General features: G+C 51.8%; 1 protein-coding gene across 3 annotated transcripts in view; it reads right to left on the reverse strand.

The window, feature by feature from the left end:
- Nucleotides 1-19686, reverse strand: part of fgfr4 (fibroblast growth factor receptor 4) — a 20213-nt gene extending 527 nt beyond the window's left edge. The window contains exons 1-21 of one of the 3 annotated variants that reach the window (XM_079738310.1): nt 19007-19686; nt 17119-17323; nt 13779-13954; nt 12937-13087; nt 12266-12316; nt 10943-11215; nt 10653-10742; nt 10119-10285; nt 9788-9911; nt 8043-8233; nt 7759-7897; nt 7454-7647; nt 7127-7299; nt 6367-6488; nt 6151-6261; nt 5692-5882; nt 3553-3675; nt 3256-3326; nt 2417-2554; nt 1837-1942; nt 1-952 (exon numbers count right to left, since the gene is read on the reverse strand). The exon at nt 1-952 is cut by the window's left edge and continues 527 nt beyond it. In XM_079738310.1, coding sequence (XP_079594436.1) covers nt 776-952; nt 1837-1942; nt 2417-2554; nt 3256-3326; nt 3553-3675; nt 5692-5882; nt 6151-6261; nt 6367-6488; nt 7127-7299; nt 7454-7647; nt 7759-7897; nt 8043-8233; nt 9788-9911; nt 10119-10285; nt 10653-10742; nt 10943-11215; nt 12266-12316; nt 12937-13087; nt 13779-13954; nt 17119-17203 — 2853 coding nt within the window. In that variant the 5' untranslated portion in view covers nt 17204-17323; nt 19007-19686 and the 3' untranslated portion in view covers nt 1-775. Of the gene's footprint in view, nt 953-1836; nt 1943-2416; nt 2555-3255; nt 3327-3552; nt 3676-5691; nt 5883-6150; nt 6262-6366; nt 6489-7126; nt 7300-7453; nt 7648-7758; nt 7898-8042; nt 8234-9787; nt 9912-10118; nt 10286-10652; nt 10743-10942; nt 11216-12265; nt 12317-12936; nt 13088-13778; nt 13958-17118; nt 17324-19006 lie in introns of all 3 variants that reach the window. The other 2 variants (XM_079738311.1, XM_079738309.1) reach the window with 2 other exon arrangements.
- Nucleotides 19687-20999: the final 1313 nt, after the last annotated feature.

A 20999-nucleotide genomic window follows, 5' to 3' on the forward strand; every position in this document is an offset into this window, starting at 1 on the left:
ACATTTTTCTGTAATTAAAAATAATTTATAAAAAGGTAATTGTATTCTTCTTGTGGTTGATATGTACATACAATATTTTAATATTCTAATATATTCACAGGCAATCATAAACTCAGGTACTTTGCTGCCACTATAGGGCATCCTGAGATTTAAGACAATTTTTCTTAAATAAAAAAAAAAAGTAAAATACTTTCATATATAGAGAGATTTATATTTAACAATCAAACTGATTCTTTTATCATATCAAAATAAATCTTTTTTTTTGTCCTTCCCCGGTAGTATTTTTCCTCTAAAATGCCTTTCTCCTCTGGGTGTTCTGGACCCTGGCCGTTTGCTCCGGTCCTCCGGAAGGATCAACCAAGTGTCTGTTGAGGAGTCTTCCTTCAAACCACAGTTCACAGACCCCGACCCCAGCTCCTGCTCGGGTCCCAGGGCGCCATGTTCTGCTCCTCCTGCTCCTCTCCTCCCTTCCTCTTATAGGTCTCAAAGAACACTCGTTACGTGGTCAGGCGTTCAGTTCCCAATGCTGCTCCTTTCGTGTGTTCTTGAGTGTGTGTGTTTGTGTGTGTTGACGTGTGTGTGTGTGTGTGTGTGTTTGCCAACTCTGAGTAGATTTAACACACACTTGCGAATCAATGTATATGCAAATGACTGACTGTGATTGTGATTGTGTGTGTGTGTGTGTGTGTGTGTGTGTGTGTGTGTGTGTGTGTGTGTGTGTGTGTGTGTGTGTGTGTGTGTGTGTGTGTGTGGGTGTCCTTTCGGTCTGGGTTTCTTATCGGAGTTCCTTTTTGGCGTCTGTCCGCGAGGGGCCGTCCTGATAGGCCAGCAGACAGGGGGCGGTGGACAAGGCATCGTGGGTGAAGACAGAGTCGTTGTCGGAGGAGCAGGAGCTGGAGGTGTCGTCGCAGGAGGGAGAGTACTGTTCAAAGGGCGTAGACAGGTCCAGATACTGGAGGAGAAGTAGGAGGAGGAGGAGGAGGAGGAGGAGGAGAGAAATGTTAAACACCATCAGAGGGGTACAGGGTCGGGATGGGTTCCACGGGAGGGATTGAACAGAGTACATTGATGCATAATATGTCATGATGAGGCAGAGAGCTGGAAAGAGAGATTGATAGGCAGAGTGAGTGCGTGAGAGAGAGAACGAGATAGAGAGAGAGAGAGAGAGAGAGAGAGAGAGTGAGAGAGAGTGTTAAAGACAGAGAAAGTGGGTTAGGTAGTTAGACAGTGAGAGAGAAAGAGAGAGAGAAACAGAGACAGAAAGAGAGGGAAAGAGGTGAGAGAGAGTGTGTGAGAGAGAGACAGAGCGAGAGAGTGAGAGAGAGTGTGTGAGAGAGACACAGAGAGAGAGCGAGGGAGGGTGCGTGAGAGAGAAAGAGAGAGAGAGAGCCTGAGACACAGAGAGCTAGAGAGGCTAACGTGTAGTCAGGTGAGAGAATGAAAGACTGAGAAGGCAAGGCGAGAGGAAACGAGGTAGAGGTTCAGTTACATTGTTTTCGTCACACTCCTGTTGGGGCGCAGATAACTAGTGCACGGCACACATCTGGACGGCATATCGTGTGAGAAAGAGGGGACGCAAGTGTGTCTGATTGGAATTGCACGCCTTTTCAGGCGCTTTTGTATACATGTGTTGGGGCGCCTGTCTGTGTGTGTGTGCTTAAAAGCAAATGTTTGTCTGTGTGTTTGTATACACATCACCATGTGAGTTTGAATGCCTGCTGCCTGCCCGGTCGTGCATGTGTGTGTGCACACCTGTGCATCTGCATGTGTGCGTATACGTGTGTGTGTGTGTGTGTGTGTGTGTGTGTTAATCTCCGTTTCCAGAGCTCCCCCTACCTGGTCCGAGACCGACAGCAGCACCCGGTCCAGCTCTTCCACCAACTGCTTGAAGGTGGGCCTCTGGGTGGGCACTGGGTGCCAGCACTCTCTCATCTTCATGTACCTGCAGGTGGAGACAGCAAGGAGACCCCCCACCACATCAGTAACATGGTCCCGAATGACACACCCCACATCAAATCATCTACTGGCCTCCATGTTTACATGTTTACTCCCCCCCCCCCCCACCCCCCAACATATGTAGCGCTGCTCTGTTCATCTCAGCTCAGAGGGCCTTGTCTGTCTGGGTCGGGCGGATGCTAACTAGTGGCGAATGAGATTCAGCCATGGATGGAATACTGGACCACAAAGTGCCCAAAGCAGGGTCTATATTCACTGTGATGCGCTGATGGACGCCCTGGCGTTTATAGTCCCGGTTTGGATGTAAACATGCTCTCTCTTTCTTTCTCCCTCTCTCTCTCTCTCTCTCTCTCTCTCCTTCTCTCTCTCCTTCCCTCTATCTATCTATGCATCTCATCCTATCCCAGCGGTACTAAACGTATACAGTCTCTAGAGAGAGGCCTCTAGAGGATGTGCTTACAGCTCGTGGGTGCAGTTTGAAGGTTTGTCCATGCGGTGGCCTTCCTTCAGCAGCTTGAACAGCTCCTCCACGGGGATACCCGGGTACGGGGACCCGCCCAGCGTGAAGATCTCCCACATCAGAACCCCAAAGGACCACCTGCAAGGGGGCACGGAGCCAACAGAACGCGGGTCGGTGGGTTGTCAAAGGCCATGGGGGGAATCAGGTAGAACGCAAGGAAGTCAAAATGAGTTTTACTCAGTTTTGTAGAAAAAAGGGGAAGAGAAGGGGGTGAAATGGAAGGAAAGAAGGGAGGAGGAGCAGAGAGGAGAGGAGAAGAGAAGAGGAAGGAAAGAAGGGAGGATGAGCAGAGATGAGAGGAGAGGAGAAGAGGAAGGAAAGAAGGGAGGAGCAGCAGAGAGGAGAGAAGAGAAGAGGAAGGAAAAAAGGGAGGAGGAGCAGAGAGGAGAGGAGAGGAGAAGAGGAAGGAAAGAAGAGAGGAGGAGCAGAGAGGAGAGGAGAGGAGAAGAGGAAAGGAGATGAGAGGAGAGAAGAAAATATGAGGGGTAAGGAGAGGAGAGGAGAGGAGAAGTGGAGAGGCGAGGAAAGGAGAGGAGATGAGAGGATAGGAGAGGAGAAAAGAGGAGGGGGTATGAGTGGCTAGGAAAGGAGATGAGAGGAGAGGAGACCATGAAAGAAAAGGAGAGTCAAGTGTGGAGAGGAAATTAGAGGACGGAACATCGGGCGGATCTATAATTCTCCGTAGTTTACCCGGGTGCCAGAGAGTGTGTGTGCCGTGTTTATACAGACCAACGAGCCCGTGCTCGTGGTGTGTATATAGGCTGAACTTGGGGACTTACACGTCGCTCTGGTGTGTGTAAACTCTGTCAAACAAAGCCTCTGGTGCCATCCACTTCACTGGCAGCCGCCCCTGTAGAGTACACACAGAACGCTTGTAAAACACACGCGGGACACATGTAAAATACACCCGGGCCCAATGTAAAATAAACGCACGACGCCATTTGCTCCTTTACTTTGTAATCTTTCCGCCTCGTCTTTAGCGCGGGGGCTTTTAGCGCCGGCGGGGGGCTTCAAATGTGCGAGTGTTTGGTGAGATTTGAGTGTTTGGTGACGTGCGGAGGTGGGGGTTGTCTTACGTTGGTGGTTTTCTTGTAGTAGTCTATCTGATGGACGCCGCGAGCCAGGCCGAAGTCTGCGATCTTCATGACGCTGTCCTCCGTCACCAGGACATTCCTGGCTGCCAGGTCCCGGTGGATGCACTGTGGAGACGAAGCAGAATGGAGGAGGGTGAGGCCAAAGACAAACAAACCAAAGATGGTGGCACGTCATGTGACCACTGTGCGCACTCTGTTCTGTTTACCATTTTCTGGATTGCGTGTTTTGTTTTTTTTAGCCCTACATTGTTTCTTGTAAGTAGAGGGCCAACTGAAACCTGTCACACAGAACGTGAGAGAGAGAGAGAGAGAGGGAGAGAGAGAGAGAGAGAGAGAGAGAGAGACAGAGAGACAGAGACAGAGACAGAAAAAGAGGGGTTGGAGAAGTAGCTCATGGCTCAATTATGATGTGGCGATGCGCGGGGCCAGAGTATTTTAAAGTTTTTAATGTTTGCGGGGGTATTTCTTTTCGGGCCGTCTGAAATTACAAGTCCCTGTCCACTTAGGGCTGAGGTTTAACTCTGCTGAGCCAGAGTCAAAACAGGAGAGGACAGAAATGACTTTGTCCTAAAAGGAACAGGGCTTAAACAGGCTCAGGTCAACATGGGCCGTGCCATTTTAAGCGGAGGCAACAACATTTAAGAAACCAGCTCAGGAATAGGCCGGATTTTTTTTTACAAAAAGAAAGAGAGAGAGAGAGAGAGAGAGAGAGAGAGAGAGAGAGAGAAACAGAGAGAGAAACAGAGAGAGACAGAGAGAGAAGGAAAGAGAAGGAGAGAGTGAGAGGGAGAGAGAGACAGCGAGAGAGAGAGAGAGAGACAGAGAGAGAGAGAGAGAGAGAGAGAGGAAGAAAAAAGAGACAGGCGCTGTCGGGCCTCACTGAATGAATGTCATTAAGTATATTTTGGTTTTCATTTGAAAATAGACGTGGGACTTGCGGCGGGGGGGGCCAAAACGGAATAGCCCCAGTTTGTGGCTCGTCCCCATAATGGAGGGTTAGTCGCAGGCCCCTGCGTTCTCAGCAGACCACAGAGCCAGACACCCGATGCCAGCAGCCAGGCGACAGCTCCGGCCCGACTTGTTTGCTAACAGATTTATAGCAGCGCTAAAAGAGGACAAAGGGCTGGCGAGCGCTAGCGCCGAGCGGGACAGTATCTCCAGCGCTGGTGCTCGGCTCAGGAATGTCTGGCTCCCGGGATCAGGAACACAAAGCATCATGTAGATAAGAGGGAAGAGGATTGACGGAGTGAGAGAGGGAGACAGAGCCAGAGGGAAGATATAAAAAAAATTGGAAAGAGTGCGATGGAAAGAGAACAGAAACGAGGCCGGCAAAAAAACAGCGACGGAGACGGAGAAGAGAGCGCGGGCGACGGAAAAGAGAAGAGGAGAAGTTTTTAAACTTTGCGACAAAGCACGGGAAACAGCGATACGAGGAAGAAGAGAGTGAGGGGAGCAAGTGGGGACAGGGCCGCTCCAGCACCCTGAGGCCAAACTCATCCACCTCAAAGCCAAGTACCAAAGTGCACCAACCCCAACCCCCCCCCCCACACACACACACACACACACACACACCTCCCCCGCCTGCCTCAACCACAGAGGAACCCATTAAAGAGCTTCATCCTGAGCGAGGCCCCGCCCCGGGCTCCCTTTACAGCCTAGTTACAGGCCAATCTTGCGGTGCTGATCCCGGATCAGATATTGCCGATGCTCCCTAGCCTCATTAAGGTTTACAGCGCTCATAAAATCAACAGCAGCCGAAGTAGAGAAGAAAAACACTGACTCGAGGACAGGGAGGGGAAGAACAACATATTCCCTCTGGCTCGAATGTTAATCAGCCGAATGAAACTATTTATAAAGATTCCTGAAGATTACAGCCCCCAACTGAAGAGATCAAGAGAGGTATGAAGAGACATTTTTTCTCTACAAACGTACCTATTGTGAGTCGCTTTGGATAAAAGCGTCTGCTAAATGCCCTAAACTTAAAATGTAAATGTAGACCTGTGCAACGGCCAGATTTGCTGATATGACCATCATGAAATAAACAAGCCAAACCTTTTCAACACGCTTATCTGCGATTCTACTCAGGGTGATGATCAGGAGGAGTAGAACCAGGATGCCTACCCTCTTGGACGCCAGGTACTCCATCCCTCGGGCCACCTGGTAGGCGCAGGACAGCAGGTCTTTGAAAGTGAGCTGTTCCTCGGGCACCTTGGTCACGTCGAAGGTGTAGTCCATGCCGGGGGGCCGACGTGCCCGCAGGTACTCCCGCAGGCTTCCCTTGGAGGCGTACTCCACCAGGACGTAGAGCGGGCCTGCAACAAACCATGACACGAGTGTGGTCAGAAGTGTGAGTCGAAAGCAGGACAAAGCTCAGATCGACCGCCACGGCGGGAGACTGCGAACTCAGTCTGAATCATGTAGGTGGGAGGCCATAGTGGCTATATCCACAGAAAGGCTAGCAGCTAACAGCTAATAGCTAGCAGCTGGCCGCTCATTTGCTGTCTCAAAACATGACTCACACACGATGGCGTAAACATAACACAACCTCAGCAGAGGTAACCCCGGCGCAGATGCACTCACCGTCTTGGGTGCAGACGCCCAGCAGGTTGATGATGTTCTTGTGTTTGTCCATCAACTTCATCAGCTCCATCTCAGAGATCAGGTCCGCAAGGTCCTTGTCCGTGGCATCGTCTGGAGAAAACAGAACAACGCGTTCGTTAAAGAGCACTGCGATACGTGCTTGATAAACCGGGCCAGTTTGGCCTCTGCTTGGTGGAGACAGTGGAGGTCCCTTACCTTTAAGCATCTTAGCGGCTACGGTGGTGGCCTTATCCGGACTGTCTCTGTGGAGGCCGTAGGCCTCGGCTCGTACCACCTGGCCGAAGCATCCCTCTCCGAGAGGCTTGCCCAGGGTCAGACTAGACATACACAAAGACAGAGAAGAGTGAGTTCGGGAATACAATCATGTTCCCCAAATGAAAAGCCTCAAAATCCATAATTTCAGCTCTGGTTTTGGTAAAACATAGGTTAGGAGGGACCGAAATGGAACTGCGGGTCTGTTATTCTTTTCTTGGGTCTGCACATGTTAGACGTGCTCGTACGCTCCCCGGCTGACTCGGGGGAGTTCTCCTCCATTCGCCCAGCGCCCATGTGCAGAGCGGGATAACCACAAGGACACGGCGCAGCTGAAATAACCAGATCTATATAACGGCCTGCTCATCGCAGCCCTTTTTGAGAACGCGGGAGCTGAGGATTATACATCAGAAGATCTTCAATGAAACATATGGAGTCCGTATCAGGTTTCTACTCTATGATTCAACTGCGGCGTTAAATAGTCCATGCGCCTGTCGACCGGGAACAACCCGGTGTTTTGCCGACGTCTTGTGTAGGAGAAGTTAACGGACAACACACACTTATAAAGGCCAATCGTGGAAGGTCTTTTTCAATGGCCCCTTTTAGTTGTCAACAAACTCGTTCAGATCCAAAGGGGCTGGGGACCGGGGGGGGGGGGGGGGTGCTTCATACGACAATGAACACATATTGGCAGAGGACTCACTTGTCTCTGGGGAACTCCCAGTCCGGGTCGCAGGGAAGCTCGAACTCCATGACGCCGGCCAGCATGGGCGAACAGCTGGAGGAGAGGCGGGCGACCCTCATCAGAGAGGCACTGGACTTCCCTGACGAGTTGGAATCCACAGAGTACTGCGGAAATAGGTGCGCCATTAGCCCCTAAACACCAGGTTCAGAGTTAAGGTCGGAACGCGCTCATGGGATTTCGAAGGACGGTGCGATATTTTACACCGCGCGTCCAGAATGGTGCGCGTGGTTCACAAGCTCAACAGTTACGCGGCGATGATTCCCCTTCCCTCCGACGGGCGTTTACCTGTCTGCGGAGCGGGAACTTGGAGAGCTTCTGGACCGGCAGGACATCGAAGGGCTCGCGGCTGGGGTGGACCTGCATGCGACACAGCACCACGATGACCACGGCCATGATCAGCGCCAGGAAGCCAGAGGCGTAGATGATGATGTCGGTGTACCGGGTCTCCAGGCTCTCCCCGTTGGCGGCCACCTCCTCCTCTGTAGGAAGGAACCAGAAAAACGATGAGTATTTGCGTACGCGTGTTACAGCCGCGTCAGGTCAGAGTGGAGACCTCAGCGTTGCGTCCGAGGGGGGTCAGAGTTCCTCACCTGAGAGCACGGTGAGCCAGGCCGACTGGTAGGAGAAGCCGATGGAGTTCCCGGCCAGACAGGTGTACTCCCCGGCGTCCTCCAGGGTCACCTTGGACAGGTACAGCACCTCCACGTCCGACATGTTGAGACTCCCCGTCTGCACGCGGCCAAAAAAAACCACACAAACACACTTTAACGCTGTGCCGATCTCGTACCAAACGCACTACACAAGCAGCCCTGGATGAGGTCAAGAGGCCCGAGGCCTACCCACGCAACCTGAGCCGGTGGCGTTTCTTAAATACCTTGAGGATGCGGACGTAGGGCGTGCCGTCGGGGCCGTAGCGGCTGCCGTTTATCTCAATGTGCTTCAGCCACTGGATGTGCGGCTGGGCGTCGCTGTACACTTTGCAGAAGAGCTTGACGTCGTTGCCCACCACGGCGGTGGTGTTGGCCGGCAGACCCGCCTGCAGGATGGGCCGGTGGGGGGAGCGTTCTGCCAGGGGGGGAAGGGAGGAGGAGGGAGGCACGTTGAGAAATGTCCACGCAACTCAACTCTGTTAAAACATCGTACTGCTTTGTATCGAACGTGATCTCATCCACGGATTCTAACCCCCCCCCCCCCCCCCCCCAACTCTCAAGGCAGTGTACCAGCTTAGGCTTTAGTGTGGCTAGGGAGCTTGACCTGATTTTGGCAGAATTAAAAAACGACCCGAAAACATCTGTGTTGCGAGGCGGAGCACAGATGTTCTGGGGGATGTGACATTCCTTGGTCCAACCCTGACCAGTCGTCTGGATGGGGGAGCTCCAGCGCCACATGAGATGGAGCTTTAAGCGGGGCGAGGTCAATCAAAGCTGCATCCAAACCAGAGTGTTTGGCTTTAATTATATTAGAACGTATGGCTTCACATACAGATTGTGGAGCAGAAACTACTAAGGAAGTTGTTTTGGGCATTTATGGAGCGAATCTGGCACCTGCTATTTGTACACAATGTCTAAGCCACGAATCCAGTTGTAAAGAAAAAAGCTTTTTCTATTCAAGTCTTGACACGGAGAGACTGTTACGTTTTTTTTACGTACTATACTATACCATGTCTAAATATTCCTTGTGCGTTTTCAAACCATCAAGAAACACTGGTTGGAATTAAACACATTTGTTTGCCGTCTAAAATTAAAAACAATGCTTTTCCAATCCGTATTTAAACCAAACCACCACAAAATGCAGCCTAGAGCAGCTCTACTAAAACAGGCGGGAAAGAAACTAAAATAAAAAACATGATAGTCTTCAGCCGAACACAGTGAGCTGGAATGGCTGGGGTCTCTCCCTTTCGCTCTCTCTCTCTCTCTCTCTCTCTCTCTCTCTCTCTCTCTCTCTCTCACTCGCCCTCTTCTCATTAGTGGCGTGCCCCCCCCCCCCCCTGTCCCCCCGTCCCGACAGGCGCCTCTGGGAGAGATGGTTCACCCTCCATCCTCCAGTCTGCCGTCACAGGTCAGAAGGACGACCGCTGCCTCATCCCAGACCCCAGGGCCCGGGACTGACGCCAGGGGCCCCTCCGTCACCTCCCCGTGGCCCCTGGCGGCACACGGCCGGCTAACGAGGCTTGGCGAGGAAGCGGGGCACCAGGAACCCACGGAATCCACCCACACACACACACACACACACACACACACACACACACACACACTCTAACGCATGCATACATGAACACACACACACACACACTACGGCATGCATGTATCGACAACCACACACACACACACAATCTAACGCATGCATACATGAACACACACACACACACACTAAGGCATGCATGTATCGACAACCACACACACACACACAATCTAACGCATGCATACATTAACACAATTAAAAACACACACAATCTAATGCATGCATACATGAACACACACACACACACACGTTCTCTAACCCATGCATACATTAGCACACACACACACACACACTTACTCTAACACATGCATACACAAACACATACCCACACACGATCCAACCCATGAACACACACACACTGGGACCGTCGTGTCTTACCGAGAACGTCCAGGACGTAGGTGTGGCCGATGGAGCCGTGCTTGTTCTCCACCAGACAGGTGTAGTTCCCCCGGTCGGAGGGGACCACACTCTCCATCACCAGGCTCCAGTGCTGGTGCCTCAGCTGGGAGGGACGGCAAAGAGGAGTTTGAGCCACCAGGAGAACCACACAAACACAATGAAGTGCTAAAGACTTGTTCTCCCCCCTGGCATCTTAGTCTTCTACCTGACTTGAATGGTTTGGATCAACGTGGTCTGACTCGGAAGCTTGACCTTTTTCACGAGCGTAACACCGTAGTTAGCATCAACAACAGCTTTTCCCATAATGCACCTTGATGCCCCCGATGCGGTGTTCTCCCCGGAACTCGCGGCCGTTCTTCAGCCAGCGGATGGTGGGCAGGGGGCTGCCCGTGGCCGGGCAGCGGAACTTGACCGTGTTGCCGGCGGGAACGGCGTATAGCTTCTTCTCCATGCGCTGGGTGTGGGTCCAATAGGGCCCTGAGAGAAGAAACGCAGAAAACACCTCGATTTAAAACACACACCAGAACCAGAACAAAAAACAGACTGACCCCCGGGGTCAAGTTCTCCTCTTATCCTGGCTATCTTTGTTGTATACGGGGACTGGGTTAATCTAGAGATTGTCAGTGCTTTGCACTTGGTTCTATGAACATCCTTATTATACCGACAGGGATATATTGGTTTACTTTCTTATCACCAATGTACTTAATTAGTAGGTCGCTTTGGATAAAAGCGTTTGCTAAATGTCCTAAATGTCAATATAAATGTAATGTCATGGTTTCCTCTATTTTCCACTGTGGAGTTGGTGGGACAGAAGGATAGGAGAGAGGCTCTTCATCTCGCGTACCTCTGGAGAAGTAAACCTGGTCGTTGTCCGTCTCGGCCGAAGCGTCCTCCAGATCGTTATCGTCCTCATCGTCGCCGGATCCCAAGGAATCTGGAAAACATCCGACATTCAGTAAAACCCTCTGACGCCCGGAACCGACCTGCCACGGGGATGGGGAACGATCTTAACAAGTTTCAACCTTAATTAAAAGCCAGTTTAAACGACTACAGTTTATTATGAGGGCCGGCCAGCCTATGTCTGATGCCAATCTGTTAACCTCTGCCGATTGGGGGGGGTTCTACGGTACCGACCTGCCACAGTGATGGTGAAGTTGCGCAGCGGTTGGCGGGTTCCGCGGCACACACACACGTATACGCCCGAGTCCTCATAGGTGACGTCGGCGATCTCCATGACGACGCCGCGCATCTGGATGCGGGGCGAGTTGGGCACGCGGCCCGCCCCCTTGAACCATGTGACCGCGCCGCCGGGCCGGGTGGGCGTGTCGCAGCGCAGCTTGAGGGCGTCGCCGGGCTCCAGCAGCAGGTGCTCCATGGTGTCCTCACTCAGGTCCTCAACCACAGCGTCTGGGGGGGAGAAGGGAGACATTTTTGTTTTAAAACCCAGAAAACAGGCATATAAACACACACACAAAAAGGTAGCCATGGAAACCGAGAGTCTAACCCCCCCTTACACACACCCCCCTCTTCTGTCTCTTCTGGGGGTATTGTTGGGGGTGAGCTTGGGCTAGCTAACACCGCTAACAATGCTATCCCCTTCACCCCCCCTGCCCTCCCCCTCTCTCTCCCGCACTCACTCCACCACAAAGGAAGTGGGGAATGAAAAGAGAAAGAGAGAGAGAGCGACAGAGAGCGACAGAGAGGGAGACAGAGAGAGAGAGAGAGAGAGAGAGAGAGAGAGACAGAGAGAGAGAGAGGCTAATGAACATGTGGCCGTGTGACAGCCGCCAGACATTGGGAGGTAAATCACTGGGGCGGTGAGGGTTGAGTGGAGATCTAAGTGAGAGGTGGGATGAGAGGAGGCCATTGTTGTCCAGCAAAGAGTAAGCCCCCCCTCCCAACACACACACACACACACACACACACACGCACGCACGCACACTCCCAAAATAAAAAAATTATCAATCTACTCTTCAGAAAGTGTTTGAGCACTCAGGACTGAAAAAAATATGTATTTTTCCGTGAGCTATTTCTTCCTCCAGAAAATCTATCTTTTTATTTGTAGATGTAGTAAGACCATGCACACTGGGTTTCGTTGTAATGTATCGCGTTGAGTCAGATAAACTTTATATTCTATCTACAATAAACACTACACCGCAATTCACAAACTCTACGAGAAAGGGCATTTTTTTAAATAAAAGGGATTTCCTTTTATTCATATTTTTTATTATTACGGCTATTGCTCCAATGTGTTCTTTTCTATCATTTGTCTTTTTAGGTATCCACTGTACAGCACTTTGGTCGGTCATGCTGTGTGTAAATGTACTTCATAAATTAAATTCACTAACTTTACTGACTTACTTTAAAAAGAAAAACGACAACTATGAATCTCTGAAATCGGGACGGAAAAAAGGCGGGAATTAGAGACACGAGATAGGAGCGTCGGGGGTGAATTACCTGCGGGGATCTCGGCCTTGTTGTGCTCCACGCCATGCTGGATGACAGTTTCTATGGCGACAAAGTCAGAGCTTAGTCCTGTTGGTCACATTATCTCCCTTGAAATCAAAACTAGGCTCTGCGCGTGGCGCCGTGGCGTATCCTCCCCCCCACCGGTTAGAATCGACCCAACCTCAAATCCAATCTTTCCATGAAAGCAACAAACTGCTTACGTACACAAAACACACACTCTTCTGACAGAACGAAGAGACATTGATGTTTACATTTACATTTTACATTGAGGGGCATCCGGCAAACGCTTTTATCCAAAGCAACTCACGATAAGTACATTTGTCAGAAGAAGGAGAAACAACAATCTATACCGCTGTCGGTATAGCAAGGATGCTCGAGGGAGAGAGACAGAGAGAGAGAGAGAGAGAGAGAGAGGGAGGCAGCGGGTGAGAAAAAGAAACAGAGTGTTACACAGAGAGAAATTGGGTGAGGGAGTCAGACAGAGAGAGAGAAAGAGAGACAGAAACAGAGACGGAAAGTGAGGGAAAGAGAGTGAGAGATTGTGTGAGAGAGAGTCAGACAGAGAGAGAGTGTGAGACACAGAGCTAGAGAGGCCAGAGAGAGAAAGTGTAGCCAGGTGAGGGGGGGGGGGGGGGGGGGGAATAGGAAACTCCACATACCGGTTAGAACCTGCAGCCAGGCGGACTGCATGGCCTGGACCGCCATGCCGCCCTGGGTCCCCTCCGCCTTGCACAGGTACTCCCCTGCGTCGGCCAGCGACACGTTGGCCAGCTGCAGCGTGTGGACCCTGGAGGCGTTGGTCTGCAGCGCCTGAGGAGTGGAGGGACGAGAGAGAGAGAAGGCCGGCCACCGTGTCAAGGTCTGATTCCGGTTCCGCGTCGACGACACGCAAAAGGGGGTTTTACGGACCAACGACGTCCTTGCGGACCCTCCCTGCGTCCACTGCAAGGGCCCGACGTGCGCCTCCCAAAAGCGTTTTACCTTGCGTCGAGGTTTAACCTCGCAGCCAGGGCTGAGATTGGTCCGCTCACTGAAACCCGGCGCAGAATCAAGAATCACGTGGAGCCATAACTGAGCCTTTAGGACCTCCCCTGACGGTTTACGCTGCGGACCACGAAGAGGCGTGCGCCAACGGAGTGTGCGCGCCACAGTGCGTGTCTGCGTGGGTTCTCTTTGTGTTCGATCGGCATAGAGAGCCATCGGGGCATAAGCTTTCTTAACGATCTTAACGGGTTTTACCGTTAATCAAAAGCCAATTCAAACGAAAGCCGCGATTCGACAAGCCGGCCAGGCTACGCCTGACGCCAGTCTGTTAACGGCGGATTGCCAATCTGTTAACCTCCGCCGATTGGCCCCAGGCATTGGCGTCCGCCAATGCCTGGGGCCAATCGGCGGAGGTTAACAGATTGCCGGGAGTGTTCAGTGTCAGTAAGGAGGGGGGGGTTAATAACCGGATGCTCAGAGAGAGAGAGGGAGGGGGGGGGGGGGGGGGGTCCCTCACCGTCAGGGGCCTGAGGCCCTCGGCTCCCTCCCCGTGACGGGGGTCCCTCCTCAGCCACTGCACCCTGGTTGCGACGGGCCGGTGGGTCCGACACTCCAGCACGGCCTGGCCACCCTGCACCACCGTCACGTTCTCCGGGTAGGACGGCACGAGCAGCAGCCTGGCGTGGCGCACGTCTCCTGGGGGAGGTGGGAGGCGGGAGGTGGGAGATTAGTAAAGACACGAGATTGATGACGGATAATGACGACGACAACGACGACGATGATGGGGACGGGGAAGGGGGAGAGAGGTGAGGAGGGATTTGGAGAGGGATCTGGTCGGGGGCGGGGGGGCGGCGTCACGAGGACACAGAGAGAGTGGGGAGAGAGAGAGAGAAAGAGTGAGAGAGGGAAAGTGAGGCAGCAGGGCAGAGAGAGAGAGAGAGAGAGAGAGAGAGAGGGAAAGTGAGGCAGCAGGGCCGAGAGAAAGAGAGAGAGAGAGAGAGAGAGAGAGAGCGAGCGAGAGAGACAGATTGTGTACGGGAAGCGGATGAGAAAGTGTCAAAACACATCCTGCTGGCTTCACATTACCACTTCATCTTCCGCCAGAGGACCGCTAGCATGCTACCTCCCCCCCCTCCCTCCCTCCCACCTCCCCCACACACCCGCCAACAGACCCTGTCATCGAATACCACCCCCCCCCCCCCAAAGGCCCCCCTCCCCTCCCCTGCTGATAGAGTGTCCAGATAACCTGACCCGAGTCCATGTCAAGCACTCCCTCCACCTCCCTACTCCCTCCACCTCCCTACTCCCTCCACCTCCACACCCCTGCAAGCAATATCAGCAGACCACTGCGCCCCCCCTCTGGATCACACAGCCGCTTGTTCCTGGCATGTACGCCCCTGCTCCGCCCTCGATCCGACTCCGCTCAATCACTCGGAACGGGGTCGCTTTCCTGGGGTAATTTTCTGTCTGATTGCTTCCTGCGAGCGAGGGGGTCGGTGAAAAGCCGATCTGTTCCCCCGGGCCGGTGGCCCGCGGCGGCGGCGGCGGCGGCGGCGGCAGCAGAGTGCCGGCCTTGTGCTGAAAAAAGCCGTGGCACCAGAGGTCGTGCCGACGGGCGCGCCGTCGTGTCAGTGTCAAGACATTTCTTGGCCCCGGGGTCGTTTTACTGTAGGGACGTCAGGCTCCCCGTAACGGAGGTTTGATTTACGGACGGGGCGATGGTGGGACGTAGGTGTAGCAGGAGACGTAGGTAGCGGCCCCTGTCAGCCCCGCGGAACACAGAGCCATTCACCGGCCCCGGCCGGGGCTACACTTTGAGCCAATCAGCCGCATAATAGCGGCATTGTGCTTTCATAGGGGTGCACATAAAGGTGGAAATGTTGCCCCTCTTATGCGAGCTCACGCTGAAAGGGAAAATATACATTACTCTTCTTTTTTTATGGGCGCCACGGGGCCGATGTTTAGATGAATGCTGCGGGGCCCTCTCCCCGCGTCTAACAGCGCAGCTTCTAAAGGGGACCCTTTAGAGAAGGGCTCTGCAGTGTTTTGGAACATTTCAGGACAAGCAAATAGCTCCATTACGCAAATGTCTTCTATATATTCAATAGGCCCTATGTTCTATTTGCAGCAGACAAAATACCCGCTTGTGGATTGTATGGACTCCTGCTAATGGCGCTGTTATGAATACTACCATTACTAGCTGTGCTAGTAATTACAAGGCAGTATTTCGTGGTTTCTTTTGCTTTTAGTTAAAGACTTGGAGAGTGGACCCTAGTAGACAGAGCACAATGGCATAGGCGCACTTGTGTGTGTGAGCGCATGTGTCTCTGCTTGTGGGTGAGTGTGCATGTGTGTGTGCGAGTGTGCGTGTGAGCCTGTGTGTGTGTGTGTGTGTGTGTGTGTGTGTGTGTGTGTGTGTGTGTGTGTGTGTGTGTGTGTGTGTGTGTGTGTGTGTGTGCGTGTGTGCGTGTGTGTGCGAGTGTGTGTGTGTGTGTGTGTGAGTGTGTGTGTGTGTGTGTGTGTGTGTGTGTGTGTGTGTGTGTGTGTGTGTGTGTGTGTGTGTGTGCGCGCTACGTACACTTTATTAATGATGCCGGACCGGCTGTCGGCTCCATAAGAAATGAAATGACGGAGGGTTGTTTGAGCGGGTCAGTGTGCCTACGAGGTTAGCCTTTTGTGCTAAACATAGCATGGAGGAAGTGGAGGAACGCTAAGCGCTGTTATAACCAATTATCCTACCATGGAACAAAAGGGGCCTAAACTTCAGCAGTCACAATCTGCAGATCACAGAGACAGACAGCGTCCCATCTCCCTTTCTCTCTCCAACACGCACAAATAAACACAAACACACACACACACACCACCACCACGACCACGCTAATGAACTTGCTGGGAACCCGGAAGGGCACGCTGCCCTGCGTTTGAACTCTCACCAGAGTGTGAATTGTCACCCATAGGAGGGGGGGGGGGCAAACACAACACACAACACAAACAGAGCGCCCCGTCCCGGCTGGCCCAGCCCTGGTGCCACGCGGACCGTCCCGGGGGCAGCAGAGCCCTTCCCGGACCAATGACTCTGGGCTGGGCCCGGGATCGGGAACGGGAACGTTCTCCAGTCGTAGATTAAACCCACTGACACACTGAATACTGTATACTTTGATATAATATAATATAGTCATGAACTAGATATTAAAATAACTTTAAAAGCTGATGTTTGTGAGCGAGTTGAGTGAGCTTTGTGGGAAACAACATGCTGATCCATTATTATAATAATTATTATTTTCCCCCGGAGAAATAGGGCCTCTCCCTAGCCCCCATTTCTCCTCGGCCCTCCTCCATTACATGAGCCACCCCTGCAACACATACACACACACACACACACACACACGCACACACGCACACACTACAGCTGGCATTCAGCCATTCAGATTTACACTTCCGAGCCGCGGGCTCTGAGATCAGGTGGCATGGTTTATGGCAGCAAAAACACTAGGACCCCCCCCACCCTTAACCTCCTCCCCCTGGCCCGGTCTGTCTTCCTGTCAACTTGACTACCACAGGGGGTCACACCTCACTGACCTTGGCTTACGTCTGGCTTGGTGGACCCAGCCGAGAGAGAGACAGACAGACAGGGAGAGAGAGAGAGAGAGAGAGAGTGCGAGACAGAGCCAGACAGGGAGAGAGAGAGGGGTTGGAGAAGTAGCGCGTGAAAGAGAGAGAGATGGAGAGAGAGAGAGACACAGACAGAGAGAGAGAGAGAGAGAGAGAGAGAGAGAGAGAGAGAGACAGAGGGAGAGAGAGAGAGAGAGAGAGAGAGAGAGAGAGAGAGAGGGAGATGGGTGGATATTATCTCTTACCTCTACTTCTTCCTTCCCGGTGGGGTCTTGGCTGAACTTGGTGCAGAAGACCGAGGAAGAGGACGCAGATGGTGTAGACCTTCATCCTTGTCCTGGTGTGTGTGTTCGTGTTTGTTTATGTGTGTATGCTATGTTCTAAATAATGTGAGTCCGTTGGCTCACACTCCAGCTGCTGGCATTGCCCACCAATCGCAGGATAGGTTATCTAGAGAGCGAGGGGGAGAGAGAGAGAGAGAGAGAGAGAGAGAGAGAGAGAGAGAGAGAGAGAGAAAACATGAACCAATGACTTATTTCTTAGTCACTTGAAAAGCACAGCCAAACAATTTGTGTTGAGGCATAGAAGCGTCGCGGTTCACAGGAAGATTTCGACCGAGCAGTGGGTACCCGAGGCGACAACGTGCAGTCAATTGCGTGAAATGCAGGCCAATGTTATCAAAATTCCCCGTACAAGTTGTATTCTTAAGCAGATGCTGTTAACTGTCCGGTCATTTAGCGCGCATTGTCTGAGGGGGGCTCATAGCGCATGAGTTAAGAGCCGAGATGTTAATGGCCTTGTTGTTACGGCCTGTTGTTAATCAATGAAGTGTGCACGGCCCGCTCGGGATAATGGGCCGTTACAAGGAAAACACTTAAGACCAACTGGGCAGCCGTCTCCCTGAGAAGTCACCAGAGACACGAGGGACAACTGCCAAAAACAAGGGCAAGTGGCAGACCCGAAGAAAAACAACAACTGCTGCTTGTCCCGCACTTACGTAGGCCTGCTTAATACATTTATTTTGATTAAATTCATCAAAATTATTAAATTAACTGCGATTCACCATAAATGGTCAAGTCAGTGTGGATATTATTAAAGCCGCCCCTTTTCCAGTGGTTGGCACAGAAAATGATTTTGGTTTTTTATCGTGCGACGGGATATTGTTTGTTTGTCCGGCGTTCCTCCGCTGCACGGTAGGGTTGCCGGTGCAGTGTGCGTGCGTAACGGTCTTGGAAGACGCCAATCTCGAAAACTTTTGAGTCGGACCCACTGTGCCCAGGCGCCAGTCCCCCCGTGCGTGCGCTCCATGCAGGCGATGTGCGTGCTGGCGTGGCACGCACACACACACACACACACACACACACACACACACACACACACACACACACACACACACACACACACACACACAAACACACACACACATAAACAGTTTAATGAACCAGCATACCCTGAAAAAACGTATTCTTCCTCAATTAAGGACTCGAACAGCTTTTTTCTTCGTCGCTAAATCTCCTGGCGAGATGCCAACGCAGCTTCTCCAGCAGGGTGGGCACGATTTGTGGGTCGATGGAATGATATAAGCGGACACTTGAATTAAGCCCTTTTTAAATTGCATTTGGTGTTCAGTGGATATTCAATAGATCCGTTAATAGAACCCTAGCGTCATATAAAGACGTTGACATTGAGGTCAATAAATAATTGTGTGCATTATTATGCCGTGACATCGGTGTCACTCAGCAAGAGATTTTTGCATTACCATAAATATATATTTGTAGTGCTGTGAGTAACCTTCACAGTCAGTGCGTCCAATGTTTGGCGTATACTCTTATGTTGCAACAGATAAGGGACGGATAACCCAGGATCGACGCAAGACACCAACACTGGACATAAACACATAAACAAAACAGGCTACGATTGGCTTCTTCCAAAGGAGAGAAGCTGTCCCGGTGGATGTTGAACGGGAGCGCGTTCTTTGGGGTTCTGCTGGGTTTGAGACCTTCTGAGGCACTCGCTTACCTTCACCACAAAACACGTTCACACTAAGACGGTTTAGCTTTTTTACTTCGTTTTCAAGCAGATTCAATTTAATCATTAAAAAAAAGACAAACGCATAATACTAACGCATCCTACCTTTGTATGCTCTTCTTGGGGGTCCCACGCTGTTGGGGTCCCTCTCCCGGGGTAAGCGCAACAGAATCAAAAGATCGAGTTCCTTTAGACTCGAATAAATGTAGAAACAGGACGACGCTTCATTTAGTCCGCTAGTATCCAGAGTGTAGTGCGGGTTCGGCGGGGACCCGTCGGAAAGTCTCGCATGGAAACGACTTTTATACGAACTCCATCAAATCAAGCTCTTTACGACAGCTGCAGGTCTGGTGACCGGGCGAAGGAGCCGAGCGCAGAGCAAAGTCCACTCTGCGAGGGACTCGATTGTGTTCCTCTCACTCACACACAGCTGAATAAGCTTAGCCCCCCCCCCCACACCTCCTTGCTCCGCTGTCCCGGCTTCTCAGAGTGCTAAATCCATGGCAGTAGAAACAGGGAAACACTTCAAACCAACACGTTCATCTTGGTCGCCTACTTTTCTCTCAGCAGCCAGCCGTGTTGGGAGCTAGAAACGAGCTTTCAGACGTCCATTTGGGTTGGAGAGCGTGCTGAATGAGCGCGGCTGGAACAGTCCTCTGCTTTTACGCAGCGCCCGGGAACCAAAAGTCAAGTGCGACGTTTATTCCGTTCAGTTGGTTTTCGGTCGGCCCGGTATCTGGCTACGGTGCAGGCACGGTCTCGGCTCAGCGGAAAACGGTGCTGCCTCGACGGTTCGAGGCGCAATTGCTTCTGCTGTCTTCTGTTGTGTCGGCTGTAGTCTACCGCACTACTCTCTCTCTCTCTCTCTCTCTCTGGCTCTGGCTCTCTCTCTCTCTCTCTCTGGCTCCCTCTCTCTCGCTCTCTCTCTCTCTGCCCAGCTCAGGACAGCAGTCACAACAATGGTCTCAGCAAGCGCGAGGAGAAGGAGGAGGAGTGTATGTGTGTGTGTGTGTGTGTGTGTGTGTGTGTGTGTGTGCGTGTGTGTGTGTGTGTGTGTGTGTGTGTGTGTGTGTGTGTGTGTGTGTGTGTGTGTGTGTGTGTGTGTGTGCGTGCGTGTGTGTGTGTGTGTGTGTGTGTGTGTGTGTGTGTGTGTGTGTGTGTGTGTGTGTTGGGGACGGGGACGGGGGGGGGGGACGGTTCTACAACCCCCACCCCCATAGCAACCCCCGCTACAACCCTACCCCACCACCCACACACACACAGAGGACTGTCCCTCGATTTGGCATACAAACCTCGAGCTGCCTTAAAAGCGGGTCTCCGCGGGAGATGAGGTCTTTGTAAAGTTTGCAAAGCGATGATTTTATCAGAGCGATCTTATCTGTACCGTCTGGTGGATGGATTGGGTCGAGAAAACTAATGTATGCTTGACTTTTTTAAACTTTTCCCTTTGGATAAATTTTATAATGAGGATGTATTACATTTATGTGTGCAATTGAAACTGTTTTATTTTTTTTTAGTTAAAGTTGTATTATTTTTAAGTTGAATCAGAACGAACCACATAAATCAGGGTGTAAAAAAAGCAGGCGCGGTCATTATGGTAATGGAGTTGTTTTTTGCATGCAGCTTTATGGCGCCTCTTTGGTTATTGCATGTTAAACTGCTGCTCGGGCAATCAGCGCATAATAGGCTCCTTTTGAAGAGCCATTCAATTAAAACTTGTTCTCCATACTGAATACTTGTGAATTACCTCAGAGTTTTAATTGCATCAAACCGAGTGAAGGGACGAGGCGGGCTAATCCCATTAGATGCGGTCGACAGCGACGCGGAGACTAGACCCACGTTTTTATTATCAGTTTTTGGAATGGAAGCGGTGCCACATTTTCACACTGCCGTCGTCCTTGACAATGCATATTTAGATCCGTTGATTTCAGATACCACAACACAGTTGGGGATATTCTGGTGGCAGGAGACTCGCAGCAGGCCGCAGTGGTTTAACGTGAGTGTGAGGACGACTGCTGCCCAATAAGAGGTTCAAGAAACACGTGGTCCAAGTTTCGGCGAGGAGAGAGAAAGAATGAGATAAAGGAGGAATGAGAAA

This window comes from Pollachius pollachius (genome assembly GCF_949987615.1).
Source record: "Pollachius pollachius genome assembly, chromosome: 6".
Taxonomy (NCBI): Eukaryota; Metazoa; Chordata; class Actinopteri; order Gadiformes; family Gadidae; genus Pollachius; species Pollachius pollachius.